Source organism: Gracilinanus agilis, chromosome 3, assembly GCF_016433145.1.
Source record: "Gracilinanus agilis isolate LMUSP501 chromosome 3, AgileGrace, whole genome shotgun sequence".
In the NCBI taxonomy this organism is placed as follows: Eukaryota; Metazoa; Chordata; class Mammalia; order Didelphimorphia; family Didelphidae; genus Gracilinanus; species Gracilinanus agilis.
In genome coordinates, this window is record NC_058132.1 from 391,364,994 (window position 1) to 391,392,356 (window position 27,363).

Sequence of the window (27,363 nt, forward strand, 5' to 3'; positions counted from 1 at the left end):
TTTCTTAATAAATGTTGGTTAACCAGGAGGGAGGAGAGAACAGAGGTGGGAAAGCTCATGAATCATGTAACCATGTAAAAATATTCTAAATAAATAAATTAATTAAATTTTAAGAATGTCTTGGTTTAATTGAATCAAATTGGAAAAAATTGAACATTTCACTGTGCTTGTTTCCTCCATAATATATAAAAGGAGTGACACTGAATATTTTAAGAAACTTTTATCAAACTAAACAATGTGAAAATTTGGAACTGAGGACATCTGATTTAAGATGAGAGGGAAGAAGTAACTATTAAAAATGGAATTTCTTTAAATAAAAGATACGTAAATTTAAATAAGAGATACGTACAGCCAGCTTCCGAAGACTAGATAACATTTCATTCTGATCCTTAAAGCCAGTGGTATGAATATTGTTTACTGCAGCTTCTTTTTCAGATAGCCACGCATCAAATAGGCACTGGGAGAAATAAAAAATAAAATAAAAATCTTTGGTAAGAATATTTACAAATCAAGCAGTGAAGTGCAAAGTGTATTTGTTTATTTTAACATATACTTTCCTACTGTGACTCACCTGTTCTTTGGTAAATCGTTGCCATTTGAAAAGGATATCTTGTAGAAGAACCCAGCGATCTTCTGTCCATCTACATATGTTGGCCCATCGGTCTCCCAAAACCTGGGGAGAAAACAATCCAACAGTCCTTAGTAAATAATCAACGATAACAGAGGACACTTTGAAATGACCATGAATGACTGCTTCAGTCTTTATAGCTTGAGTGTCCGACTTGTGCTAGGAACTGTAAAGGACAGACACATTGTTTTTGGTTTATGATTTAATCAGCAGTGACTTTGAATTATATTTGAACTAGCTCATTCACCCTTTTAACTCACACAGAAAACCATAAAATTGCTTGATACTACAATGAATGATAACTATTATCATTTGAAATGCCATCCTCAATAAATAATAATAAGTAATATAATAAATTAAGAAATAAGAAATACATTTCATTATTATCATTCCAACTGTCTTAAAACAAAACAAAAAATAAAAGGTTGGCTTCAAAACATGGACCCCCAAAAAAGAGGCAATGCTATTTTAAATATCAAGGAAGGGATATTTTTTTTCAAGACTAGGAAAAGATTCTCAATTTTTCAAATTATACTTGTGCTAATAGATATTGTCACACATAAATTAGTAGAAAAAATATAGACACAGATTTCAATCCTAGAATAATACAGGCAATAGCAATAGATTTCTCCAAGGCAATACTTCATGAATTTATCACCTTTCTAGGTACTTATGTATAGAGATAAGCATTGTATTTTGTGAGATTCATATAGGAAAAGAAGACAAATCTTGTGTATTTTCTTCTCAAACTATGCCCTCTTACACACTCTTCATATTACAAGCTTTTTAAAAAATCTAGCTGATAGAGAATATAAATGGCTTGACAGCTCTTACATGCCAAGTACACACCTTAGGAAAGACAAATGAACAGTTTGGTGAATTATTACAACAATAATAATGGATTTTGGAGCCCCACATTCTAATTTTCCCCAATCTATGTAAACAAAGAATTATTTGCCCATATCTATAAATATTCCAGAGCAACAAGGAAAGATATTAAAAATATCTAAGCCACAGAATAAAATTTATCCTGTATATGGATACCAGAGACAAGAAAATGAATGTCTGTGACTTGTATTTATGCTTACATAATACGTTCCACATATTATATTTCATGAGAATTCTGACCTTAATAATTGATGGTGCATGGTGCAAAAGCCAATCTATATAGTAAGATAGATTGTCTTGTAATAACAAAAGTAAAGCAAATAAGTTTATATTTTGAAAGGAACAAAGAATCAGAACCAGACTTTTTCAAATAAAATGTTCTTTTTCTGGTGCCCTTAAAGAGGGTACTGAGTGCATGTGTTAGTAGGGTGCTATAAACTTTTTACTGCTGTATTAGAAATGACCATATTACTCATCGGTAGCTCAGTTACAAGTGAATTTTCAGGTTTTTCCCAGAAGTGTCAATAAAATATTTTATGACATTCAGCACCATCACATATATTTTAATGTCACTTATTTTCTTAGACTTTTATAGTCTCCTTCTACTCACTAGTCTTTGAAATATGCTACTTACCAGAGAAACCATGACATTGAAGTGGATGAAGCTAAGTAATAACAACAAACACTTTATCTTAAAACCACAGATTTAACAACTTTAAGTACACAGAGATTGTTGTGTTTTTCTGAACTACATGAACATTTTTCTGGTAAACTTCCTTGCTGATGCCTGTTACAAGTACTCCCATTTATTAAAGGCCACTGGGTGTAGTTGTACTAAATGAGACATTAATAGACTAGTTGGTATAGGGCTTAAACTTTAGAAGGATCAATTAGCATCATATAGATATAGATATAGATATAGATTGATATATATTGTAGATCTCTATATCTCTACACAGACTAACATTTACCCAAATTTTACCATCATAAATGATTTTGTAACAAAAGATAAGAGAGTATAGGGATGCTCACTAGTACTAGAAACAAAACTAAACACCAAAATATAGAAAAACAATATCTTATATTTTTAATTCATTATATGTTAATATAATTTCTTAATATTAATTTTCTGATATTTTGCAATCAATATATTCTCTCTTCCACCTACCTCTCCCCCCTCCTAAAAAGGAGGGTAATTATGAGATAGGTTGTACCTATATTATCACAAAATACCTATTTCCATATCATCATGTTGTGAAAGAAGATGTATTGCTTACACCCAGACAAAAATTCATGGAGGAAATAAAGCAAAGAATGGCATGTGGACTTTGTCTATTTCTTCCATGGTAAGTGGATATCCTTCATTTGTCAAGAGTCTCATGGAGTTGCCATGGATCCTTGCCTTGTGGATAAGAGTAAGACATTCATAGTTGATCATCATTCATTATTGTTGTTGCTGTGTACAGTGTTCTCCTTGTCCTGCTCACATCACATTCCATTACAGCAAATAAGTCTTTTCTGGCTTTTTTTGTGATCATCTTGTCATATCTTATGGCACGTTAGTATTTCATTACATGCATATACTATAACTTATCTAGCCTTTCCCCCAATGGAAGGAAATCCCTTCAGTTCCTAGTTCTTTGTCACCACAAAAAGATGTGCTAAAAATATTTTTTTGTGTAAGTAGGTTATTTCCCCATATCTTTCATCTCTTTGAAATGTAGACCTACTAGTGGTATTTCTGGGTTTAAGGGTATGGACAATTTTATGGTGCTTTGAGCATCGCTCTCTAGAATGGTTGTATAAGTTCCCAGCTTCACTAACAGTGTATTAGTGTTCTGATTTTTCTACATCTCCAGCATTTATCATTTCCATTTTTATCATGTTATAGTATCTGATGGATTTGACATGGTAGCTCAGAGCTGTTTAATTTTTCATTTCTCTAATCCATAGAGATTTGGAACATCTTTTAAATACAATTAAAGATAACTTTAATTTCTTCATCTGAGAAATACAATTCATATCCTTTGATCATTTGTCAATTGAGAAATGCTTTATATTCCTATAAATTTGACTCAGCTCTCTTTACATTTAAGAAATGAAGCCTTTATCAAAGAGACTAGATTATTCCTTATTTATTTATTAGTTAACATAATCTTTATTTATGAAAACAAGGCAAGTTAAGATTAAAGAAAAGTAGATATTACTTTTCTACAATAAAGTAGGCATAGTCCCTTCATTCCTAAAACTTCTAAGGTTCAAAACCGATAACGTTTTAAAGAAAAAAATGTACTGTTCTAAGTAAAATTAAGTGTGTGTGCAGAGGGCAGAGGCATGGGAAAGCAAAGTAAAGAATTCTAGAATTCTACTACGGAGAGTCGGTTGGCCTTGTGCTGGGGATTCATTCTCTCTTTACCTGAAGAGGGACTGGATACCTTCCTTTGCTGACTGTGTTATATCTGGACTTCGTCCTATCTGCTTCCCTGTTTCCTGATTGAAGCATCTACTAAGCTTCCTGTGTGATCCTATACAGCTGAGCCATCTGTCTTGAGAATTTGGTTTGGGTCCTTTTGGATCCCAAACCTCTTCTTGGGTCCTGTCCTGCCTAGGTGCCTAACTACCTCCACTACCACCAAAAGGGGGCTTGTTTTGGGTTAGTGTAGAATATTTATATTAGGGTCTGGGTCTTTAGGCTCAGTGTAGCAAAATCCAAGAAGATTCCTGGTGACAGGACATTTAGATCTTGTGGGATTTATATAGAAACTTTTAGCTTAAGTTGTCCAATTACCTTTCTACCTTTCCCTTATTAAAAATTAAAACAAACTTTTATATATCATCTTAGTGGGTGGGTGTGTCATCACAGTGTCTGGCTCTGCCAGCCCTGTGCTTTGAGTGGCCTTCCCAAAATCCAGGTTACTCTTCTGATATTGGCCTAAATAACATCCAATCCCATCCCCAAAACCCTCACCTTTTATTTCAGTACATACAGTTTCCCAGACACTGTGATCATTGATTAAATATTCCTGAGAGAAAGGTAATTGATACAGAATAAGACTCTTTTTGCATAAGAATAATATGGGAATTTAATTTGTTTGATTAGTCAATTTTATCAGAAGGGTTTTATTTGTCTTTGTCTCTTTAAACTGGTAACTAATGGGGTATTTAGGAAACAAATAATTGTTAATTTAAAAACAAAGAACCCCAAATTAAATGTTGTCTTATGAAACAAGTCAAGATTTAAAAAATAAAAAACCTTATTATCCAGATATTACAGGTGGGAAAGTTGTTAGAACTTAAATGATCTTAGTCTAAATTTATTTTCACTTTATTTACACTTCCTGTAGGTAAAGAATTATCAAGCAAATTAATAGTATAAATAAAGTTGATAGGAGAAAGTTTTACTAAATAAAGTAAGCATTTCAAAACAAAATCTAGTTTTAAAGTAATGCTTTTGCTAAGCATACCAATTAGACTCAAAACTTTGTTAACGCTTATTTTGTTATTTTGTGACATAGCATTATCTAAAGCCAATTTATCATTAACTCAGAGGACCTTCTCCCTGAAATTATATAAATCCTTGACACCATCAGATATAAACATTTCAATAAATAAAATTTAAGGGAAAAAGAGAGAGTTTTTAATGTAAACCTGATTTCTGCTATAGGGGCTGCTAGGAGGCTAAGAAGATAGAGTTGGGACCGGAGTCATGAAGACTCATTTTCATGAATTCAAAATTAGCCTCAGATACTTGGTTGTGTAAAATGAGCTGAAGAAAGAAATACCAACTACTCCAGTATCTTTGCCAAGAAATCCCAAAAGGGTCCAAGAAGTCAAACAAATGTGAAACGACTGAATAACAAAAGATTTCTGCTACATATGTGTTGTCCATTAAATACATATTAATATTAATTAAAATATAATATGTATGAGATGTGTCAAAGGAAATGCTAATTCTATTCCCCCTTCCTATCTTTTATAGATAGTCCATTAGATTTTGAGATACTTAAAGACAAGACCTGCCTTTTGCCTCTTTTTGTATCTCCAGCACTTAGCTCAGTGCCTGGCACATAGCAGATGCTTAATAAATCTAATGATTAATTTATTGACCTTAAAAAGATGCAGAGGACTCAACATTTTGATCAATTGTACCTTCAGGAAAATTGAATACCATAGGAAAAGAGGGTACTAAATTACCCTTATCCTTTCAAAGCACTGGGGGAAAGTCTATTTTTCTTAGGAGGGAGGATCAATTAGAGTAATGTAATCCTTGTCTCTTTCATAGCTCTAATTACTTCCAGAGAGGATTCCTTCCAGAGATGGTCAGATAAAAGAATAGGATAATGTTTCAAAATTGATACATAAAGATTGATAATTGCTTCTCTTTAAAATTAGTCAAAATGCTTGATCATAGGATGCTTTTAAATTTTTTTTTTAATTTCTAAAATGGAAAACGAAGAAGTGACAGATTTCAATGGGGATTTGTCTACTTCCAGAGGTAAAAATCTGAGATGTTTTAATTTTCATTTCTTATCATAAGTGATTTGGAGAAGTTTTTTCTTTCTTTCACATGGTTGTAGATAACTCACCTTTATTATTTCAAAACCAGTCTATCCATTCACTATCATTTCTGTATTAGGGAATGGCTTTTGTTCTTATGTATTAATATGCAGTTTTCCCAAAGTTATGCTTTACATATTTTTATTCTTTAAAAAATCTGTTTTTCTGTGGATTTAAAATAATCTTTTGGAAGTCTGACAGGAAAATTTATTTACCTAATGACATATAATTTTCATGTCTTTAGGCAATTTGTAGCAGTCATTTTGTTCCAGTTTCGGTGTTTGTTTCAAAAATTACATAATTACAGATTACTCCAATTTTATGGATTTTTTTGTAACAACGAATGGAAATTAAGCAAAATCAATAAAGAAATACCTTTGTTTGAAAACGTATACAACATTTCACATAAACATCATTCCTTTCCCAGCTCTCTGTTATTTGAATGAATAGAAACAGATTTTTTTTTCTCCCCTCTAAAGCCATTCTTTGGAAAAGAAGAAAAATATATCTTTTTTCTTTTTTTAAAAGCCTTACCTTCTGTCTTAGAATCAATACTGTATATTGGTTCCAAGGCAGAAGAGTGGCAAGGTCTAGGCAATGGGGGTTAAGTGACTTGTCCAAGGTCACATAGCTAAGAAGTGTCTGAGGCCACATTTGAACCCAGGACCTTCCATCTCTGAGCCTGGTTCTCAATCCAATGAGCCACCTATCTGCCCCCGAAAAAGAAAAAAAATTATAACAAATATGTGTACACAAAACATATTACACCATGGCTGATATATGTGTGTGTATTTAAACATATAAATGCACATATTTGTATATATTGTTATATATAAAAATATGTATATATTTGCATATATTACTATATTCTGTATTTGTATATATAACATATATAGCATAACAAATATTTAGCATAAATGTGTTTGGGGATTTCCCAATGTCTCTTTCTACAGAAAAACTAATTTATTTCTCTTCTAATTCTAAATGCATTAGTTTAACAGATATGAATTTTTTAATTTTATAGCATCAAAAAAAATCCATTTTTTCATTGATGATCTTACTCTTCTTCATACAGACAAGAACTTTTCCTCTATTCCTTATAAAAGGTAGTTCCTTTCCAGTTCTTCTAATATGTTTATACATGTGTCTGGTAGGAACTTATTATGACATATAGTGGAGACTGTGTTCTAAACCCAATTTCTATCACATTGCTTTCCATATTTCCCAATAGTTTTTGCAAATATAGTGGTTCCTCAAACCAATAGTTGAAATTCTTCAGGCCCTAATGTTTTCTTCCATTATATTCAATTTCCCTTTAAGTTTTCTGGATTTAATATGTTCCTCTGCTCATTTTCCTCCTATTTAAAAAAAAAGGTCAAATAGTTTTAGTTATAACCACTTTATAATGGATCTTGAGATCTGGTACTTGTAGGTCTCAACCTTTTTCTATGCATTTTCATTATTTGATTTTCAATTAATGACTTTTTGCTAAGATGAATTGTTTTTAGATTTCTAGTTCTTTAAAAACACCATTTTAAAATAGAATAGCTCCAGTTCTACTTTGTTAAGAGAAAAAAAAGTATCTTTTAGTTTAATTGCTATTGCAGTCAATATGCGAATCAATTTGGCATATTTTAATTTTGATTATTTTGACCTGGATCAACCATGACTGGTGAGTGTCTATCCAATTATTAGGACTCTCTATCTTTGTAAAAAGCAATTTGTGTGTGTAGGCTCATAATTACTGCATGTCTTGATTTTTAATCCATTCCGCAATCTATTTCCATTTTATGGGAGAGTTCATCCCATTCACATTCAATTATGATTACCACCTGTGTATTTCCCATCATTTTAAGTTCCTCTTTTAGTCCTGCCCTTTCGTTTCACTATTTCCTATTATACCACTGTTTTGTTTTTAAATAGTCACCCTTTTCCTCACCCTTATTTTACTTTCCTTCCCATACACTCCCTTATTAATTCCCTCCTATTTCTCTTTAAGGATTATTAATCACCACCCCTCAAATGTATCCCTTTTATAACTCCCTGCCCCCCTTCCTTATTCCCTTTCAACTTCTCTGTAGGGAAAGGTAGAATTCTATACCCCAGTAGATCTGGCTATCCTTCCCTCTCAAAACTGATTCCACTGAGAGTAAGGTTTGAATATTACCTATTACCACTCTCTTTTTATAATAGTATATCCCCTCACCTCCATGTGCCTCTTTATGTGGCAGAATTTATCCTATTATACTTCTTCCTTCAAATTTCGATTAGTACCATCCTTCTTTTCATCCCCCACATTTTTTACATATCATCTTAAATAACTACCACAACCTCTGCCTATGAATATTTCTTCTATCTACTATGATAATGAAAACAATTTTTAAGAGTTATAGATATCATTTTTCAATATAGGAATAAAGTCAATTTGAACTTATTGAAGCCCTTACATTTTTCCCTCTTTCTTGTTTATTTTTTTATGGATCTCATGAATTTTGTATTTGGACATCCCATTTTTCACTTAATTCTGGTCTTTTCTATAGGAATGCTTGGAAATCTTCTATTTTATTAAATGCTTATACTTTCCCCTGAAAGTATATAGTCAGTTTTGATGGGAAGGTAATTCTTGGGTATAGACCCAATTCTCTTGCCTTCCTAAATATCATATTCCAAGCCTTGTGATCCTTTAGTGTGGAATCTGCCAAATCCTGTGTAATCCTGACTAGGGATCCTTGATATCTGAATTGTTTCTTTCTTGCAGTATTTTCTCCTTGGACTCGAAGCTCTTGAATTTGGCTATAACATTCCTAGAGGTTATCTTTTGGGGATTTAACATAGGGAATGATTTATGGATTCTTTCAGTGTCTATTTTGCCACCCTCTTGTTCAAGAGTATCAGGGAAGTTTTCTTCAATTATTTCTTGTAACAGGATGTCTATGCTTCTTTTTGTTCCAGGCTTTCAGGTAGACCAATAATTCTCAAATTCTCTCCTGGATCTGTTTTCCAGATCAGTTTTCTTTTCAATGAGATGTTTTATGTTTCCTTCTATTCTTTCATTCTTTTGATTTTGCTTTATTAATTCTTACTGTCTCATTAGATCATTAGCTTCTTCTTGCCCAATTCTAGTCTTTAAAGTTAACAAGTCTTGCTCCAAAGTCTCTACTGTATCCCTAAATTTTGATATGTTGTTAAACTGTTGCCTTTTCCTTTGATGAGGTTATGTATTTTTTTCTACAATTTTTTTCTTTTACTTGCCAATTCTTTAGGATTCTCCTAACAAAGTTACTCTAATAATTTAATTTTTGTGGTCAGTAATGAACATTTAATTTTTTGTCTTCTGCATTTGTTTATAAGTTTTTATTATTCTATATGGTCAATTTTTATAAAGTTACCATGAATAGTTGGGAAACATGTTTAAGCTTTTCTTTTGATTTTCAATAATTTCCAGAGTTTTGTTTCATCTAAATCTAAAATTCTATTCGGGCCCCATATTCTTTCCCCCACTCCATCCTTTTGTTAGATGTATTTAAGTCTGAAAAGCTCATTTAACCTTTGTAATTTCCATCTTTAATTCATTCAACTTTTTCTTCAAGTATTAAGATGCCTTAGATTTTATTCCATTCAGTGCATATACATTAAATACTGATGTCATTTAATTACCTTTGGCTTCTTTAAGCATAATATAGCTTATCTGAAGATCTCTTTGAACTATATCTATTTTTACTCTTTCCTTGCCTGGAATCATAATTGAAACCCCTGTTTTAAAATTTTTATCTAAGCATAATAAATTCTGTCCCAGCTCCTCTTGAACTCTGTCAGCACCTTAGAAAGATGGAATGTTTAATAAAATAATCTGATCCCAACTAGTAATATGTATTTAATTATATGGTCTCTTCTATTCCTTCACCTCTCTTTCCCCAAAGCAGATCCCAATTTCTGGCTCCTAAAATTTTTTTCATATATTTAATCATATTTGCCTTCCTTAAACTTAAAATGTGCATATACTCCCCTACTAGAAGTTGAATTTGTTTCTGTTTATTCCTTCCCCAATTCTACTCCTCTTTATTCTCCTCTCCCCCTTCTCTGTCCCTGTCTCTTTCCCTACTGAATTTAATGTATTTTTACCAAAACTATTTCTATGGCATTGTGTGTGCTCAAACTTTCTTCATCAAGTTTGGATAAAAATGACATTACTAGTCTATTCCCCACCCTTTTCCTCCATATTTGTTGACAATGTTGATTTTCTTATACAAAATGATAAATAAAAAAAAACAACCTTCTCTTCTCATTAATACTTTTGTATCTCTTTTCATTCTGTTTATAAAATCAACAAAACAGAACAAAGTAACACTCAGACACTTGAAAATATTTTTTGAAGGAATATTTTCTTTTTTCTTCCTCTTATAAGTACTTCATAATTTTAGTCCCCTTTCAAATGCTTAAATGTATATACCTCACTATTTTTCTCTCAGCTCCTGCATTTTCATTTTAAAGTTTCTGCTTGCCTTTGATATTTTCATTAAGAATCCTGGAAAGTATTTCTGTTTCAATTAAGTTTCCATTTTCTCCATCCAAAATTATAGTAAGTTTTGTAGAATACGATTATGTGTTGGAAAAGTTTATCATTTACCTTTAGGAACATGATATTCTAATAGTTCTCTTCATGACAGGTCTTTGCTTAGTCTCATATTATTTTGAGTATGTTTCTTTGTTATTTGAACCTTTTTTTAGCTTTCTGCAATTTTTTTCTTTGAATTTTAATCTCTGGATTTTGTCTCCTACATACCAGGTCATTTTCATTTTGTGTGTGTGTGTGTGTGTGTGTGTGTGTGTGTGTGTGTGTGTGTGTGTGTTTCTATTTCCAACATGGTTACTGATGAAACCCCTCCCTCCTCCTTTTTTCAGTTTGTTGTCTGGTTCAAACAGATCTGGGCAGTTTTTATTGATCATGTCTTGAAATATATTGTCCAGTTATATATTTTTGGTTGTGATGTTTAGGAATTCTGATGAACTTCTAAATTCATGCTAGATATATTATATTTTCTTTTGTTAACCTCTTGCTTAATTTCTTTTAACCATTCCTGTAGTGCTTATGGCCACTTCATTTTTTCTGAGACTCTGCTCATAGTTTTTGTGATATAATTCTCTTTCTATGGATTTATTTTTGTAGAATTCCTCTTACCTCAAAGAAATTCTTCATTGCATTTAGTGTTTTGTTTATATTTTCAGGTTCAGATATTGATTTGTTAACTTTCAGGCTATTTCCCCCCTTGAGTTATATTTTATGGGTTCATTACTTCTGATTTAGTTTTGTTCTCTGTGCAGTCTAGGTGCTGCTTTGTCTGTTCATCTAGATGAAGAGGCTAGTCCTACAATATACCTTCTACTTGATTTCTGTTTAAGTCTTCTGGTGGGCCAATGCAGATTTTAGCTTCAGCCAGTCTCTTGTCTTCTCTTCCTTGCATGATTGCTAAATGCAAGTTAGTTCTAGGTCCCCATAGGATGTCGGATATTACAATGGCCTTGGGACTCTTTAAGATCATCCTCTGGCATTGGTGCTCAGGTGTGGGTTTTTATCTTTCTCAGTCCTTTTATTCCATTGCACTGAGAAGTGTATGACCTTGTTCTTTTGCCCTACACATTGAAATACAGGAGCTGATTCTGTTCTTGTTCTTGATTTTCTTCTAATAGATCAGGGTCATGATCTGGTTTCTGGTCCTGAATTACTGGAGGCTAAAAGTTGCTTGCAGCATCCCTGTACAGACTGTCTGGCCTCGAGTCCACTATTAAGTATTTTCTCTGTTGTTAGCTTCTTTTAACACCTGTGTGAATACCACAATCTGCATGTTTAGTTAATATCCCTGATGATATATCTCTATCTACCTCTGCCAGATTCTGGTTATCATTTTTTGCAATTTTTGACAGATGGAGTCACTTCTGTTTTTTTTTTTAGTTTTTCTTATAACTTCAGGGTTAATATCTTAGAATTGATATGGAAGAGCAAGCTTTCATTTCAGCCTCTCATGGTGGCCATACTAATTGGCTGTTTGTAATCAATATTTAATACCCAAAGACCTCACTTTTTTTATCTTAAAAATTTAAATTGACAGGTGTGCCAAACCCTAATAAAATCAGATATTTATCAACCATATACACAAATGGAAAGGGTCAAGAGACTAAATTAATTCTTATAAGTCAATCACCATCTCTATTCATTAAAATGGATCAAACTTTCACTGATCAAGATGGAAGTTCAAGAACACAGAAGGGCTTTATATCTTATAATGCAAAATGGAAGCCCCAAAATTTATCCAGAGAACTCAGCATTTTCAAAATCCACTTCTACAAAGAGTAATACCATAGTTGCTTTAAAGGAGACTGTTTTTCCCAGTTGTTCTTTTATATATTCTACAAATTTTAGACATTCTACAAATCTACAAAAATCCCAATTCTGCTTAAAATAAAATATGCGCTCATAATTAAATTAAATTTAATGAATTGGCACTTTTCCAATATAACATATTTTCAAATTTATCTTCTTAAAAGTCATTTTTAGTGAATGAAGTTTTCAGGCTAACTAATTCAGGCTTCAGAATGCCTTAGTCAATATTGATAATATTTGCACAATTTAGGAAAAATGGAGACTTGAATACTTTATGATCCATTATGATTGGTATAGTAGAAACAGCATTGCTTTGGCTCTGCCACTAACTTGCTCTATTACCTTAGGCAATTCACACAAGTAATGAGTTCATATCCAAACCTTGAGTTGAAGCAAACACAGCAATTGTGCTTACTTCTATCCTTGTTCAGCCCTTGATTCACCAAACTAATTCTGGTCCTAGTCCCTTTGTTGGTACCTTTCCTCTAACCTTTTAATGTTGTTTTCTTCATTTAGAATATAAGCCTTTTGAGGGCAAAAGTCATCTTGCTTTTGGGGCATATTTATATTCCCACTACTTAGTATTGTGCTGGTATAAATTAAGTACTTAATAAATACCCACTCACTTCACTCTATTTGCCTATCTATCGATTGATTGATTGAATCTATCGATCTATAACAACCAAAGGAAAGATTAATTGACTGACCAAAGAAAACTTTGGGATTTATAATTCCTCCCAGTTTGGAAAGAAAGGAATCTAATGTAATATTTACCCTTCATCCAAAAGATTGATCAATATTAATGAACTAAGATGTCAGTTAAAAAACTGAGAGGTTTTATATAAATAAGAAAAAAGAGATAGAGATCATCCTCTAGCATCCAATGGCCACCATATTATCCATTTTTCATTAAGACAAGAAGAGATGATTTCTTTTTTTTTGTTATTATTTTTTAAGCCCCTACCTTCCATCTTAGAATCAATACTGTGTATTGGTTCTAAGGCAGAAGAGTGGTAAGGGTAGGCAAGGGGGGTTAAGTGATTTGCTCAGGGTCACACAACTGGGAAGTGTCTGAGGCCAGATTTGAACCTAGGACCTTGCATCACTAGGCCTGGCTCTCAATCCACTGAGCCACCCAGCTGCCCCCGAGAAGAGATGATTTCTAAATGGACAGAGATATGTGACTGTATTTTTTTAGCATGAACATATCCCAAGGGAGCTGAAACAAATAAGCTGAAATAAAAAGGAGTCTTGTATTATTTCTATTTTATTATTTTTAATTAAGAATACATTTGCCTACTTAATATTTTTCTTAAATGTCTATATAGTTGACACTGTCTTTGGTTTCGTGATTTCCCTTTATTTGTGTCATAGATCATTGGAATTTACATAGGAAATGACCTTTTCTAGGCTGTGAGTTCAATAATTGTATTCTCCTACTGAAGGAATAAACATGAGCTATTTCATAATTATACTTTTGAGTGCAGAAAAGCAACAAATTCGGGTTCTAAAAAGAAATTTTTCCAATAAATATGAGGATAAGTTTCTATTCTCAGTCATAAAAGAGTAGATTGGTCAAAATGATAGCTAAGATTCCTTCCAGCTCTTAGCACCTTGCTCTCAAATGATAGAACTTCAAATTTAAAATATGGTAATATTTTCATCAGTTTTTTTATCTTTGTAATTTTATTTTAAATTAATCCTGAATCTAATCATCAAGCCCTCTCAAAACTTCAATGAATCATATGGTTGAATTTCCTGCTTCCAGAAGAAGATAATTTCTTTTTTGGACAGATTTCTACTCCTAAAAATCTTTTTTTTTTTTTTAACCCTTGTACTTCGGTGTATTGTCTCATAGGTGGAAGATTGGTAAGGGTGGGCAATGGGGTCAAGTGACTTGCCCAGGGTCACACAGCTGGGAAGTGGCTGAGGCCAGGTTTGAACCTAGGACCTCCTGTCTCTAGGCCTGGCTCTCACTCCACTGAGCTACCCAGCTGCCCCTACTCCTAAAAATCTTAAAGATTTCTCAGAAACAAGATCTTCTAGACTCATCAGTAATGCATCCAATTGTTTAATTTCCTTTATAATAAAAACTTTGCATGATATTCAACTGAAAACTCTCCTATTCATTTTAAACTCAACTAGAATAGATGGAAAATTAAAGATTTAACCAGTTAATAAAATATATTTTGTATAATCCTTATGTAAAATAACCACAGAGAAGTTATCAGATTCAGTTATCTTACATAAGAGAAAAAGAACTTACAAAAGTGAGCACTTTTTAAAAAGCTTTATTATTTACAAAACACTTTTCTAACAACCCTGTGAAACAAAATAGTGAATTAATGTTCTCAAAATACATATTTAAAACAAAACAAAGCAAAGCAAAATCCACAGGTTCATAGAGGTTATGACTATTTTGCAGTCATTTAACTAATGAGTGAGAACTTGAGTTCAGTTTTTATGACACAGATTATATACAGATTGAAAGCTTACTATTCAGAAATTCAAAAACCAAAATAGAACAGCTGGATTCATAAGACATTACTATAAGATGCTGTGACACTGGCCTCCTACAGTCCTTTCCATGTGCATATTTATTATATTATTCATTATGCATGATATATTAGCACTAATAAGAGGCAGAAAGAATTCAGCTAGGCAACTGCAGGCTTTTCAAATCACTCTAAGGTCTCTCAATTCTTGAAGAGGGGCCACAAATTGTATGACAGCTGTTGGGATTTGGACTCAGAAGGACTGAGAGGAAGCACAACCAGTTTTTGAAATGACACTCTTGCTAGGATTAATACTAATTCTTCAGAAGAAGGTACATGTAACTTGTATTTTTCCTACTTACCTCTGAAAATCAAACCGACAAGTCCCTAGTGCTCTTAGAAACAAGGTAAAGTAAATAAAGCCATGCAAATATGTTAAGCATAAGCACAAAGCAGTGAATGATAACTTCCCTAGAAGAGACCAAATGAATATTTATTCACTCTCCTTGTTTGTGTCAGCTGTGAGGAACACAAAAGGTCAGTACCACTTGCTACAACACATTTTCACGAACAAAATCAGACCTACATTATCAGCAATGCTCAGATCCTCAGTAGAGAGATATTTCTCATTAAGCTCATACCTTATGTTGCCAAGAAAATCCCTTGTCTGAGCTCCTTTGTGTGGGGGAATAGGGCTTTTCAAACAAAAATGGGAAAAGGATATACCCAGGACGGCCTAAATGGAAGTCTCATTATCTTGAGAGTTTCCCAGCTTGGGTTCAATAAGAACTCGGGGAGAATCTCACCCAACATGAGGTCTGCAAACCTTGGGGAGAGAGCGGTCAGAATGTGAGTATCCAGACAGAAAAGAAAAGAAACTTCTTCATTTACTAAGGAAGATGACTTGAGCTTAAAGAAGCATCATTTTCTTAGGGGACAGATTGGGTTTTTATTTGTTTAAACCCTTACCTTCTGTCTCAGAATTCATATTAAGTATTGGTGCCAAGGCAGAAGAGTGGTAAGAGATAGGCAATTGGGGTTAAATGTCTTGCCCCGGGTCACACAGCTAGGAAGTATCTGAGGCAAAATTTGAACCCAGGACCTTCCATCTCCATTCCTGGCTCTCTATTCAGCGACATGTCCCCAACTTTGAGTTTTTATAGTTTTGTTTTGTTTGTTTTATGGTCACTTAACAATCTCCCAATACTTGTCAAAAAGGAAACAAGGGAAGTGTGCAAGCATTGGGGGGGTCATAGCAATTGCTAAAGACCAGGTTCCTTCCTATGGGAGAGCCATTTCTCCAAGATTAATTTTAACAGAATATTTTGTATTAGAACATGGATTGCAAAATGTCAGAAAATCATTATTGAAAATTGTATCAACATGTAATCTGGAAAAAAATTTAAAGAATGTCTTCTGTTGATATAAAATCTCTTAAGATTGTAAAGGCTTCCTTCTCCTTTGAGATAGAATCATTAAGGCTCATCATGTTGTTGAAAATAATGAGGGGAAAAAATACAGCCTGAGGGTCCCTATTTATATAACCTCATAGTTCAGTTTCTCTGAGTTTGCTTTTTCTGGAGAGTATGAGCTTTTCCCAAACTCACTGTACTTAAGTTCATTAACCTCCACAAAAGCAACAGAGAGAACTTTGAAGAAGTTAGAAAAGCCTAAACAGGGAGACCCCAAGTTTTACTGCTGCCAAAGAAATTGAATCAGAAGGTGATATTACATCTCTCAGGCATGCTCCCTGGCCTATGGAGTTTAAAACAGAAGAAAGAATGATTTTTCTTTTTTCATCTCAAAGGAAAGACACCAGGGAAGAGGTGAATACATGCCAAAGGCAATGCTATAGACATTGCACACTGGGAGAGAAAGAAGTCAAATGCAAAGTGTATTGTTTTATTGAATTTTACAACATTGAAGCACATTTTGAAACAAAACATAGTGGTACCTTCGTATTTGTCATGAATTAATTCCAGAAGACAGGTTGAGTACAAAAAGTTCTAGTACCAAATGAAGTTTTTCCATGAGGAATAATGTAAATTGAATTAATCTGTTTCAGACACCCTACCAACCCAGATTTTATAAGCCATTATATGCATTAGTGAAGTTGTATTTTGCTAAATAAGCATTAATAATACATAGATAATACATAGATGAAAACAATAATTATATTAAATAAAATAATTGATACTTATCGGTACTGAGAGTTCACAGCCTAAAGAGATGATGGAGAGGAGGAAAAAAATGGTCTGAACATTTAATAAATTTACAATTCTGCTTGTTAAAGCTTTATCTGGGTGATATTCTTCAACAAAAGTTTGTACTTCCACTCATTTTGCACTTATTCCCTTGATTAATGAAGTGGGGACATCCTCCTTTGCTTCCTCCTCATCTGAAGAAAACTCTGCCCTGCAACACTAGCTGTTGCTGCTCCCTTTGAAGTTCCTGCAGCTCCTCAGTACTGAGTTCTTCTTTATGCTCCTGAACTAACACGTTATCCTTTCTTTCAGATGGAGCAAGCATATGCTTCCCGCTATGGCAAGGCCAACAAGTTCTAGGAAGCCCATAGATTGCCAAGCAAATGTCCAATAATATGACAATTTTTTCTAGTCAAAATGCATTGAATACCAAATTGAATGAGCACTGAAACCATCAAGTATCAAGATTTTACTGTATTTTTCATATGTGGCAGTGCCAGGAGGGGATTACTTAAATATTTCTCCTTTGAAAAAAAATTAAGGATGCAATTGACCAGCCTACTCACCTCTTCTTACTGATGGAAAAAAACAAAAAAGCTGAGATTTTTTGCCTGGAGAATAACCCAAAGGGAAGTGCTAGACCAGTAATCATGGAAAGAGAAGGAATCAAGTCATTTCAAGAGATCCTGTACATTTTTCAGCTTCAGTGTTTATGTTTAATTAAAATCTGTTATAAGTTTTTACTGAAAACAATGTTTTTTCTACCTAAGATATTTTTAAATGGTTTTCTCTGTTATAATGACAAAGTATAGCCCCCTCAATAGGTGAGAATATTTCCTCTATTCCTTCTTTGCAAAGATGGAGAATATAGGTATGGAGCACTGCATCTACTGTCAGACTCAATTTATTTTTATTAGTTTTGCTGAACTGTATTTTTCTCTATCTCTTTCTGTATTTTAAGTTATTTGTTATAAATCCTGCACATCTTGGTAAGATAGAGGGAGAATATATAAATCTATAAATAAAAGTATTCAAGAAAATTTTCAATTATCGAATCCATTTTATTAATTTTCATTCTGGAGAAAAATCAGGGCTGTTTCTCCTAATTAGGAGGTTAGAGAGCTAGCTGAAACCCATCCCATGGTATGTGAAAATTTACTAATGGCCTTAAAAATTCCTCCAGTAAGAAGCCTGTAGAAGAAGCTCAATTGTCCCTGCCTCCTCAATTGTCCTTTCTCTTTTAATCAAACCATTGTGAATCCCCTAAATGTAGTTTTACCTGGAACCTGACTTCGTTTACAAGTAAAGTATGTTTAACTATGTTAAACATCCGTTAGGGGATATATGAGATTATGACTCTAGTTGGGTTTGTTCAACTTTTATGACAATGAAGGAAGCATGGGATGATGAATGTGTCTTTTCTCTGATTTTATGGCCTAAGAGAGCTGTACAAGACTGTGAAATGTATAAGAATTATTTCTTTATCAGTCTGACATAATTTTGTCCATAAAAGGCCTCCTTAGAATGCTAATTTTTTAAAGTTTATTTATCTGAGATCTAAACCTGCACTAAATTTTTGTCAGCAATTTCCTGTCACATGAATTAACATATATTATTATTAATATTATTATATCATATGTCATATATGTATTATTCCCATGAAAAGTGATACAAGAGAAATTACTGAAAATTATTTTAGGGCACATTTTGATAACATAAAGCCCAAAGTAGAAAAAATAGAGAATCTTTTTTGACCAACTAGTCTTGTGTATCCTTTGGAAGCATTTTTATTCCAATTTTAGTTGTGTTTACTTGATGATAGAATATCATCTGCCTCTGAAGCCATGCAAACTACTTCTTAAATGAGATAAATTCAAGAGAAAAAGATTTTGGAAAGAAATCAAGTCTTTTATTAAATGAAATAATGGAATTAAGCAATCCTCCACTTTTTGATACATGACTTTTGATTCTGTGTAGGTAAGATATTTATGAAATCAGTTGCTGTTCTTAGTGTGTTTTCAATCTGCCAAAAAGAAAGAATTCTATGTTGGTTTAGAGTAGTTCCTCAAATGCTAGCTTCACACTATAGATTCAGGTCCTCAGATCATGGGGAGGATCTCTGCTATAGGTGCAGGCTAGGACTAAATAACCTTCTATACTGGTGGATGAGGTGAAACTACTAGCATAGACTACTTCACCAACTCAAAAGTGTCTGAGAGGAAATATCTAAAGAAGAAGTTTGGGCAACAGAGACCTGCTTAGACATGGCATTGAATGGAAGTCTTGAGGACAAAGAGTTACACAGAATTAAAATGGGTTCAGGGGCTGTAACCCTAGACACAGATTTGACCCCTCTCTGACTTCTTTAGTTTCATGATCATCCAGGATTACTTTACCAGTTATATAGAGATTGATTAAGCCCATACTTTCATTCTTGAAACAGGAGTGTAGATCCAAAACTATTCTGGGTTGGAGAATGGAAAATGGATGGAAACTCCACAATATGTCATATGTTATTCACTCAGAAACATAGCTGATATTGTTACCTTAATATTATATTCTGTCCCAAAGAAATGTTTACTGATTGAAGGCTGTTCTTTGTCTTTTATTATCATGGTGATTTTGAATAAAAAATCAAGGCTTCAATAATGTTAATATTTTTTTTAGTTTTTAGAATGGATTGGAAAATGAGCTAAAATAGATAAATAACTTCCATTTAAAACTGAATCTCAAATGCTTCACAGATGGGAGACCAAATAGCTATATACATATTTTTAAGCTATACATTCACAGTTTCAGGACAAATTATTCACAAGAATTATTTTTAAAGGATCATTATGACTGTCTGATTAGTTAGAAGAAATTTTACTTTGGTAATTATGCTAAAAATGTTGTGAGCCTCTAATTTTGAGAGACATATTTTTCTGTCTCCTGATTCAGTCAGTTTCATATATTATAGATTTTTATAAGTTTATAAAATGCTAATGAATAAATCCAGGAAGACTATGTTGTTGTTGTCACTGCCATTATTTGTGGGCTATTATTTAATGTTACATGGCAGCATAATAAATTTCACTCTCTCCAGCTCCCGCCCAGCTAGTCAACTGGGATATGAGGAAACAAAGAATTGAAAACCTAAGGGGCATACAAAAATGACTGCCTACCTTCTGATGTTGAGTGTGGAAGCAGGTGTTCTGTTGAGCCTTATGTTTTTATTGTTACCTGTTGTTCTTTCTCACAGATTCTAAACTCCTGGAGGCCTCTGCCTGATCTTAGTGCTTAATGCCTTGTGAAGCAATGAATTCATTTATGGTACCCTATAAATGTACAGAAGCATAATACTGCAATAGCAGTTAAATACAACCTGATTTTCTCCCAGTTACCTTCTTGAAACACATCCTAGGTTTTGAAAATTCCTTAATGTAGCAGAGATGTTAGCAAAGCTAGAAAGCTTAGAGGTCTGGGGAGGTGAGACTCACCCATTAGGCTCTCTTTTACTGTTTGCAAGCCAAATTTTAGAATCCCTATATATCAACTCTGAGGATGCTACGTGGATGAACAGTCACTGTCAGTTCCAGGATTAGAAGTTTAGTGATAGGAAAATGAAATATCACAAAATAAAATGTGTGGTTTTCCTGCAACTCTGGTTTTTCACATTTTAAAAAGATTTTTTGTTTCTACCTATTTTGCACTATAGTAGAGTTCAGTTTATTTCCATTGTACCTTTTAAAACCAGTATATTAATTAATATAAATATAACTTTCTTGTTCATATTAATGAAAGGGAGCTATGTGAGTGCCAAGATTTTTTTTTAGTCTTAGAGCTACAATGAAATTTATTATTGCCATTTTCATTTGTGTCTGACTCTTTATGACCCCATGTGTGGTTTTCACAGCAAACAGCCTGGAGTGGCTTGCCATTTCCTTCTCTAGCTCATTTTACAGATGAGGAAATTGAGACAAACAGGGTTATGTGACTTCTCCAGAGTCATATAGCTATTAAGTGTCTGAGGTCAGATTTGAACTCAGAAAGATATGTCTTCCTAAGTCCAGACTAGTCACTCTAACCACTGTGTCACTTAGATGTTCAGGATGTGATGCCAGAGACAAAGAATAAAGGAGAGGCATGATCTGATACTTCTTTGCAATTTTCAAACTTACAGCTCAAGAAAAGCAAACTAAATTAAAATGTAATTGGTAAATAATTAACAAATTAAATAATATGGTTAATGTTAAGATGGCTTTCTACTCAATATGTAGCCTCCAGGGATCCATTTGAGTTTACACAGCTACCTTAAAGGACATAAGGTGCTGCCTTTTTCTGCAATCACAAAGTCAGAGCTCAAGAAGTACCTGGTCTTTCTCTGGAGGGCTGTATCCATTGTTAGTACTTGACCATTCATATAAAGAAGGGTATTTAATATCAAGGCAAGGAACGAGAACTTGTCTGAAGATCAATATTCAGATCCCTGTCATAAGGAATTGATGGCTTCTATCAACCCTATTTCTCATATTTCTATACAGAAATTATATTATGTCTGTTCTATCTTCTGAGCCAGTCTGCATCCTAGCTTAGATTCTCATGATTCTGGATCCTTAAAACCTTTCTAATCAACAAATCTTAGTTGTTAATGTGAATGAGATGAACTAACCCATAAAATGGAAGAGAACATCCGAGTGGATTAAAAGCCCAAATCCCACCATATGCTTTCTACAGGAAACACATTTAATGGAGGAAGGGAATCTATTAATTAGGGAATGACTGAATAAATTGTGATATATGATTATAATGGAATAATCTTGCATTGTAAGAAATGATAAGATAATCATAAAAATCCTGGAAAGAGATATATATATATGCATATATATATATATGTATATATATAAAATGTTACAAAATGAAGTGAGCAAAACTAGTAGAACATTGTGCCCAGTTAACAGAAATAAAGTACAATGATCTAACAATTACAAGAAATTCAAGGATCCTATGCCCCGTAGATCTTAGTTTGGGTCACATTTGAAATCACCAGTTCAAAAAATAAAGGCATGCATAGTCATTCATAATAGTTAACACAAGGAGGTTTACTTTTCCATTAGCATAGAAAGGATATTGTATAACTTAGATTGGGTAGATCCTCTGTTTTTTTCCACTCAGGCTATCCCTCCAAAAATATTGTCTTTGTTATATGGCAGGGTTTTAGAACTCTCATGAAATTTGAAAAGTCTGAAGAGCTCCAACTCCATGGTTTTTATTTGTTTGTTTGTTTTTTGTTTGTTTTAATGTCTTTAGTAGATCAGGAAGTCAAATCAATATGGCAAGAGACCATTGGGAAGTTGCTCTTTGGGTCAATCAAGTCCTCAATCAAAGTTGCCTTTCAGGGGAAAACAAACAAACAAACAAATTACACCTAATTCATGTTGGAGTAGGAGGTGAAAACTCTGGTAAGTAGTGATCCTATCATCCTTTCAGAGGTCCTAATTAAACAAATTTGAACATGTTTGAAGAAGAAAGGGGAAAAAAAAGATGCACTTTGATATTGTATAGCTAATTTCAACCACACTAGTAACTTGTTGGTTACCATTAATCCTGATCCTGATACTTAGTGGTAAACCACATTCTAAAGGGGTGTTATACAGTCATTTCCACCATAGGAAATCCAGATGGTCTTTTTTTTTTTTTTGCTTTTTCAGGCATTTCAGATAGTGAGCACGATTGGAATAGTATAAGAACTTGCTGCCAAACTGAAAGACTGGTCAATGTGTTGAGACTGGCATGTAATCCATGTGAGAAAAAATAGTCACACACAAGTTAGCAGACCATGAATTTTGTCAGTTGGTTTCCTAGAAACTGTTAAAGAGTCTGTACATCAAAATCTGCAGCGCTCCCATTCACACTCCACACTTATGTGTGATTTGCTCCTGTGTAATTTCCTGGCACCATTTCTGTCACTTGCCTTGGTCAAAATATTTACAACAGTTTTAAAGAATACTGCTGGTTTTTTCCCACCTTTCATAAATTTGTCTATTAGGTAAGTAGAAGGCAAAGAACTGGGAAGAAACATGTGAACATTTCCCATTATTTTCCCCCAAAGAGAATAGCTTCTGTTTCTTGATATTGGGTTTCCCCTTACTCTCAATTATTTTTTTCTATCAGCACTGGTGCAAAGTATTATAGCAATTTTTAAAAAAAGATTTTAAAATTCACGTGCTCATATTATTAATAAAATGCTTAAAGGAATAAGAGGATGTTTCAATTAAGTTAGAAAAACTGTTTTTTTCTATTGTTTCCACAGATATTCTGATGTTTTCTGATAAAATCGGAGTAATGGTATTTTTTCTTGTTTTCCTTTAACTACATATCCATTTAGCAAAAATGACATATAAAACATTCTGATAATGATTCATCAAATATATTATCTTATATATTTAGCACCACAGTTTTTTAGTTCTAAATCTATTTGATTAATTTTAGATATTGGGAACTACAAATATAACTGCTAAAATGTTTAATTTCTATTCTTTTTCTTATTTATTTTTTCTTTCCATTATCTACAAACTAGTTTCTACCTCAAAATTGCTTGATAGCAGGACTTTTTAATAAGTAGTTCTTTCGGTTAAATTTAATTTCTGATTATAAATTCCATTGAAAAGAAAGAACATTATGCACAAGATCCCAAGGTCTAATATGAGGTTGCTTTGTAAATAATATATGGACTTCCTATAAACCAAATGCTTGTGAGTTCAGTTGTTGTTCAATCTATTCATTAATCAATAAGCATTTATTTCATATCTATTTTATTTTAGTAGTTGTTAATTAATAACTTAACTGTCTGGGGTCATGGCAATTCAGAGAAGGGGCATAGATAATATGGAAACCTACTAAAGTCCCCCTCTTCAGTTTCTCTAGAAAGATTAAGAGGTAATGTTTCTCAAGTACCAAAACCTTTCTAGATTTGTTCACTTAGAAAGTGAATAATAGATAATAGGCAAATAGTTGGTACAGAGGATGGGGTCAGGAAGTCTCATTTTTCTGAGTTCAAAGCTGGCCTCATATACTTACAAGCTGTGTGACCTTGGCCAACTCACTTAATCCTATTTCCCTCAATCATAAAACGAGTTGGTTTTTGAAATAATAAACAATTTCAGAAAGGTGGGTAATAGATTGGAGAAGGTGGGGGGAGTCTTTCATAGAGAAATGAATTAAGGGTAAAAACCAAACTTAATTGGTAATCACAAATTTTCTGAAGATCCAAGGCTAGAGGTCTTTCTCCATTCCCTAAAGAAATTGGGTCCAGAAGTATCTTTCTTCATTCAAAATGGTCTGATATATTGACAGATAGGGAGAGGGCCTTGCAATCTTTGAGGACTTGAGGTCAAAGAATGAATTGAGTAATGGCTTTTGTTCTAGAACAGTGATGGGCAAACTTTTTAAAGAGGGGGCCAAAGGAAAGGAAATGCTCATCTGTCAGTCTGTTTCTAAGGCAACTCTTTGAAAGTTTCATTGAATTGTATCCTACTCATTCTATTCCTCAGATTAGGAATAACATTGTGCAGCCAGATAGAACATTTCAGGGGGCCACATCTGACCTGCAGGCCATAGTTTGCCCATCACTGTTCTAGAAATTAACTCAAAACTATATTTTAACACAATTATATAGTACTCATAATATAACAGGAACTGGGCTAAGGACTTCATAATTTTTACATAATTTATTTCTTACAACAAACCTGCAGGATGGTGGTATATGGTGCCATTCTACAGAAGAGGAAAATTCCCTAGGAGGTAGGTTATAGAATAATAGATTTCAAGCTAGAAAGAATTAGAGGCACTCAAGTCCAATCTTCTCAATTAATAGATAAGGAAACCAAAGCACAGAAAAGTTAGCTTACAAAGCTACCAAGTGACTGGGAAAGGATTATTATTTATTTTTTACTATAGCAAGTTCTTTTACGTACTAGTATTCTTTTACTCCATTAGATGTTTCCCTTTGCTTACATCATTCTGTCTTTGCTTTTTCCTGAAACTTAATGATTCTCTTTAATAAGGCCAAAGGGAACTTTGTTATTCCATAAGTTCTTTCACTTTTTCAAACAGGGAAAATGGTTTGCCTTTGTTATAAATATACTGGTGATTTCTTCAAATAGAAACAAACAAACAAAAATAAATAAAAGGGCTTAGTTTATAATCATCAGGTTCCCATTTCAGGTACTTTACATTTTAGCAAGTTTAGTGAGTCAGCAGATTTTGTGGCTTTCCCCACTTATTTCTATTCTAAATACTTTTCCATATATTCCATTAATTTTACTTGTTTATTCTTTGACTTGCACTCTAAAAGAATGCCATCTTGAGAATGAAACATCCATATTTGCTATATCCAACTCTAAGATTCAAGAAATGGCTATCAAATTCAGCTTTATATCATAACTGCTTCAGTTTTCCCATCATGAATTTTTTCTGACCTATCATATATTTTTATTTTTCATGTATAACAATAAAATATGAAATATGATAACATGGTGAATATGATTGGTTATAAACATGTAATTATGATAAATATGCTTATCTAAGAGAAACAAATTTTCACATCAGTTATTTTCAAAAATATCTCATTCTTTTATTTCCCTTCACTCCTACCCTTTAACAAAATGGCAAGTAATATGATATAGGTTGTACATATATTGGTATATAACATAGATTTCCCTATTCATTATGTGAAACAAGACGTATATTGCTTACACTAAAGAAAACTTCATAGAGGAAATAAAGTAAAGAATGATGTGTCTTTTCTGTCCCTTCTCTAGTAGTGGATCATCACCCTTTTTTTCGCTAATCTTTGGATTGTTTTAGACCGGTGACTGCAAACCTTTTAGAGACTGACCGCCCAAACTGCAACCCTCATGCTGCATGTGAGATTCACCGCCTTACACCAGATGGGGAGGAAGGAAATGCTCCCATTGGGCTGCTGAGCAGAGGGGTGAGTCATATGAGAAATGTCCTCAGGCATGTGTGGAGAAAGGGAGGGGAATAGGCCCCCCTCTGGCAAATGTGCCATAGGTTCGTCATCATTTTTCTAGACCTTTGCCTTATTAATAATAGTTGTCATTCACAGGTGATCATCATATATTGTTATTTTTATTGTGTACAACATTCTTCTGCTTCTTCTCACTTCACTTTGTAGCACTTCATATAATTCCTTTCAGGTTTTTTGTGATCATCTTGTTTGTCATTTCTTATGTAGATTTCACCTTATGCTGGGATCCCTCTATATTTAAATCTATATTTTCCTTTTTTTAAACCAGATTTTCTATTTCTTCAGGGTAGGAACGTCTTAATGAGGAATTTCTACCATGTACATAAGCATTTTCTCTAGTACTTATAAGTATGTAGTGTGTCCAAGTTGCTGAAAATTTAGATGATTATTCTATGGTCAGACCATTGGTATGTGTCAAAAACCAGATCTTCCTGTCTCCTAGGCCAGATCTCACTCTCTATTCCATGCTGACTGTCATATACACTATACATCTAGATTTATATATCACATGGTAATCCAATGTATATCTCTATATTGAACTATTTCTAAAATCCTTCCATATAAGCTATAACTTTAACCATATCTCCAGAGTGTGCTGGTTCTAGCACCATTCCAGTGTTAAATTTGTAGTGTGTGAACATTTACATCTTGGAAATCAGTTAAAGCTAAACATGGAACTTCTGGCAGCCAAGATGGAATAGTAAGGATATTTAGAGATTGCCCAAAGGCACCACCTAATAACTGTAATTTTTTAATGCCTCAATACAGAGTTTAGAGTGACAGAACAAAAAAAAAAAAAAAAAAAAGATAGTCATGGTTTCAACCAAATAAAAAGTAGAATGACAGCAGGAAGGACCTGCCTTGTTGGGTTAAGAGGTGAGAACAATGGAATTGACTGTGTGAGGAGCAGCCTACACTGGTGAGAAGGAGTGACCTGGTGCAAGGACCTCCAGGGGAAGCCTCAGTAGAAGGAACAACCCTGACACAACACCAGGGGAAGCTGGCGGCTAAAGAGTGGGAGCTAAATACAGTGTTCTTGGTATCCAGAGGAACCCCAGGGATAGTACTCCTTTTACCCCCAAAGTGGAGATGAGCCTCAACATATAGGTAAGATCATGAGAAAGAAAAAGAAAGAAAGAAAGAAAGAAAGAAAGAAAGAAAGAAAGAAAGAAAGAAAGAAA

General features: G+C 33.4%; 1 protein-coding gene across 2 annotated transcripts in view; it reads right to left on the minus strand.

Annotated features, from left to right (window-relative positions):
- DMD (dystrophin) overlaps positions 1–27,363 on the minus strand; it is a 1,921,557-nt gene that overhangs the window by 1,639,113 nt on the left and 255,081 nt on the right. For both annotated transcript variants that reach the window (XM_044670154.1, XM_044670155.1), the window contains exons 12-13: positions 572–673; positions 350–457 (exon numbers count right to left, since the gene is read on the minus strand). In XM_044670154.1, coding sequence (XP_044526089.1) covers positions 350–457; positions 572–673 — 210 coding nt within the window. The remainder of the gene's footprint in view (positions 1–349; positions 458–571; positions 674–27,363) is intronic.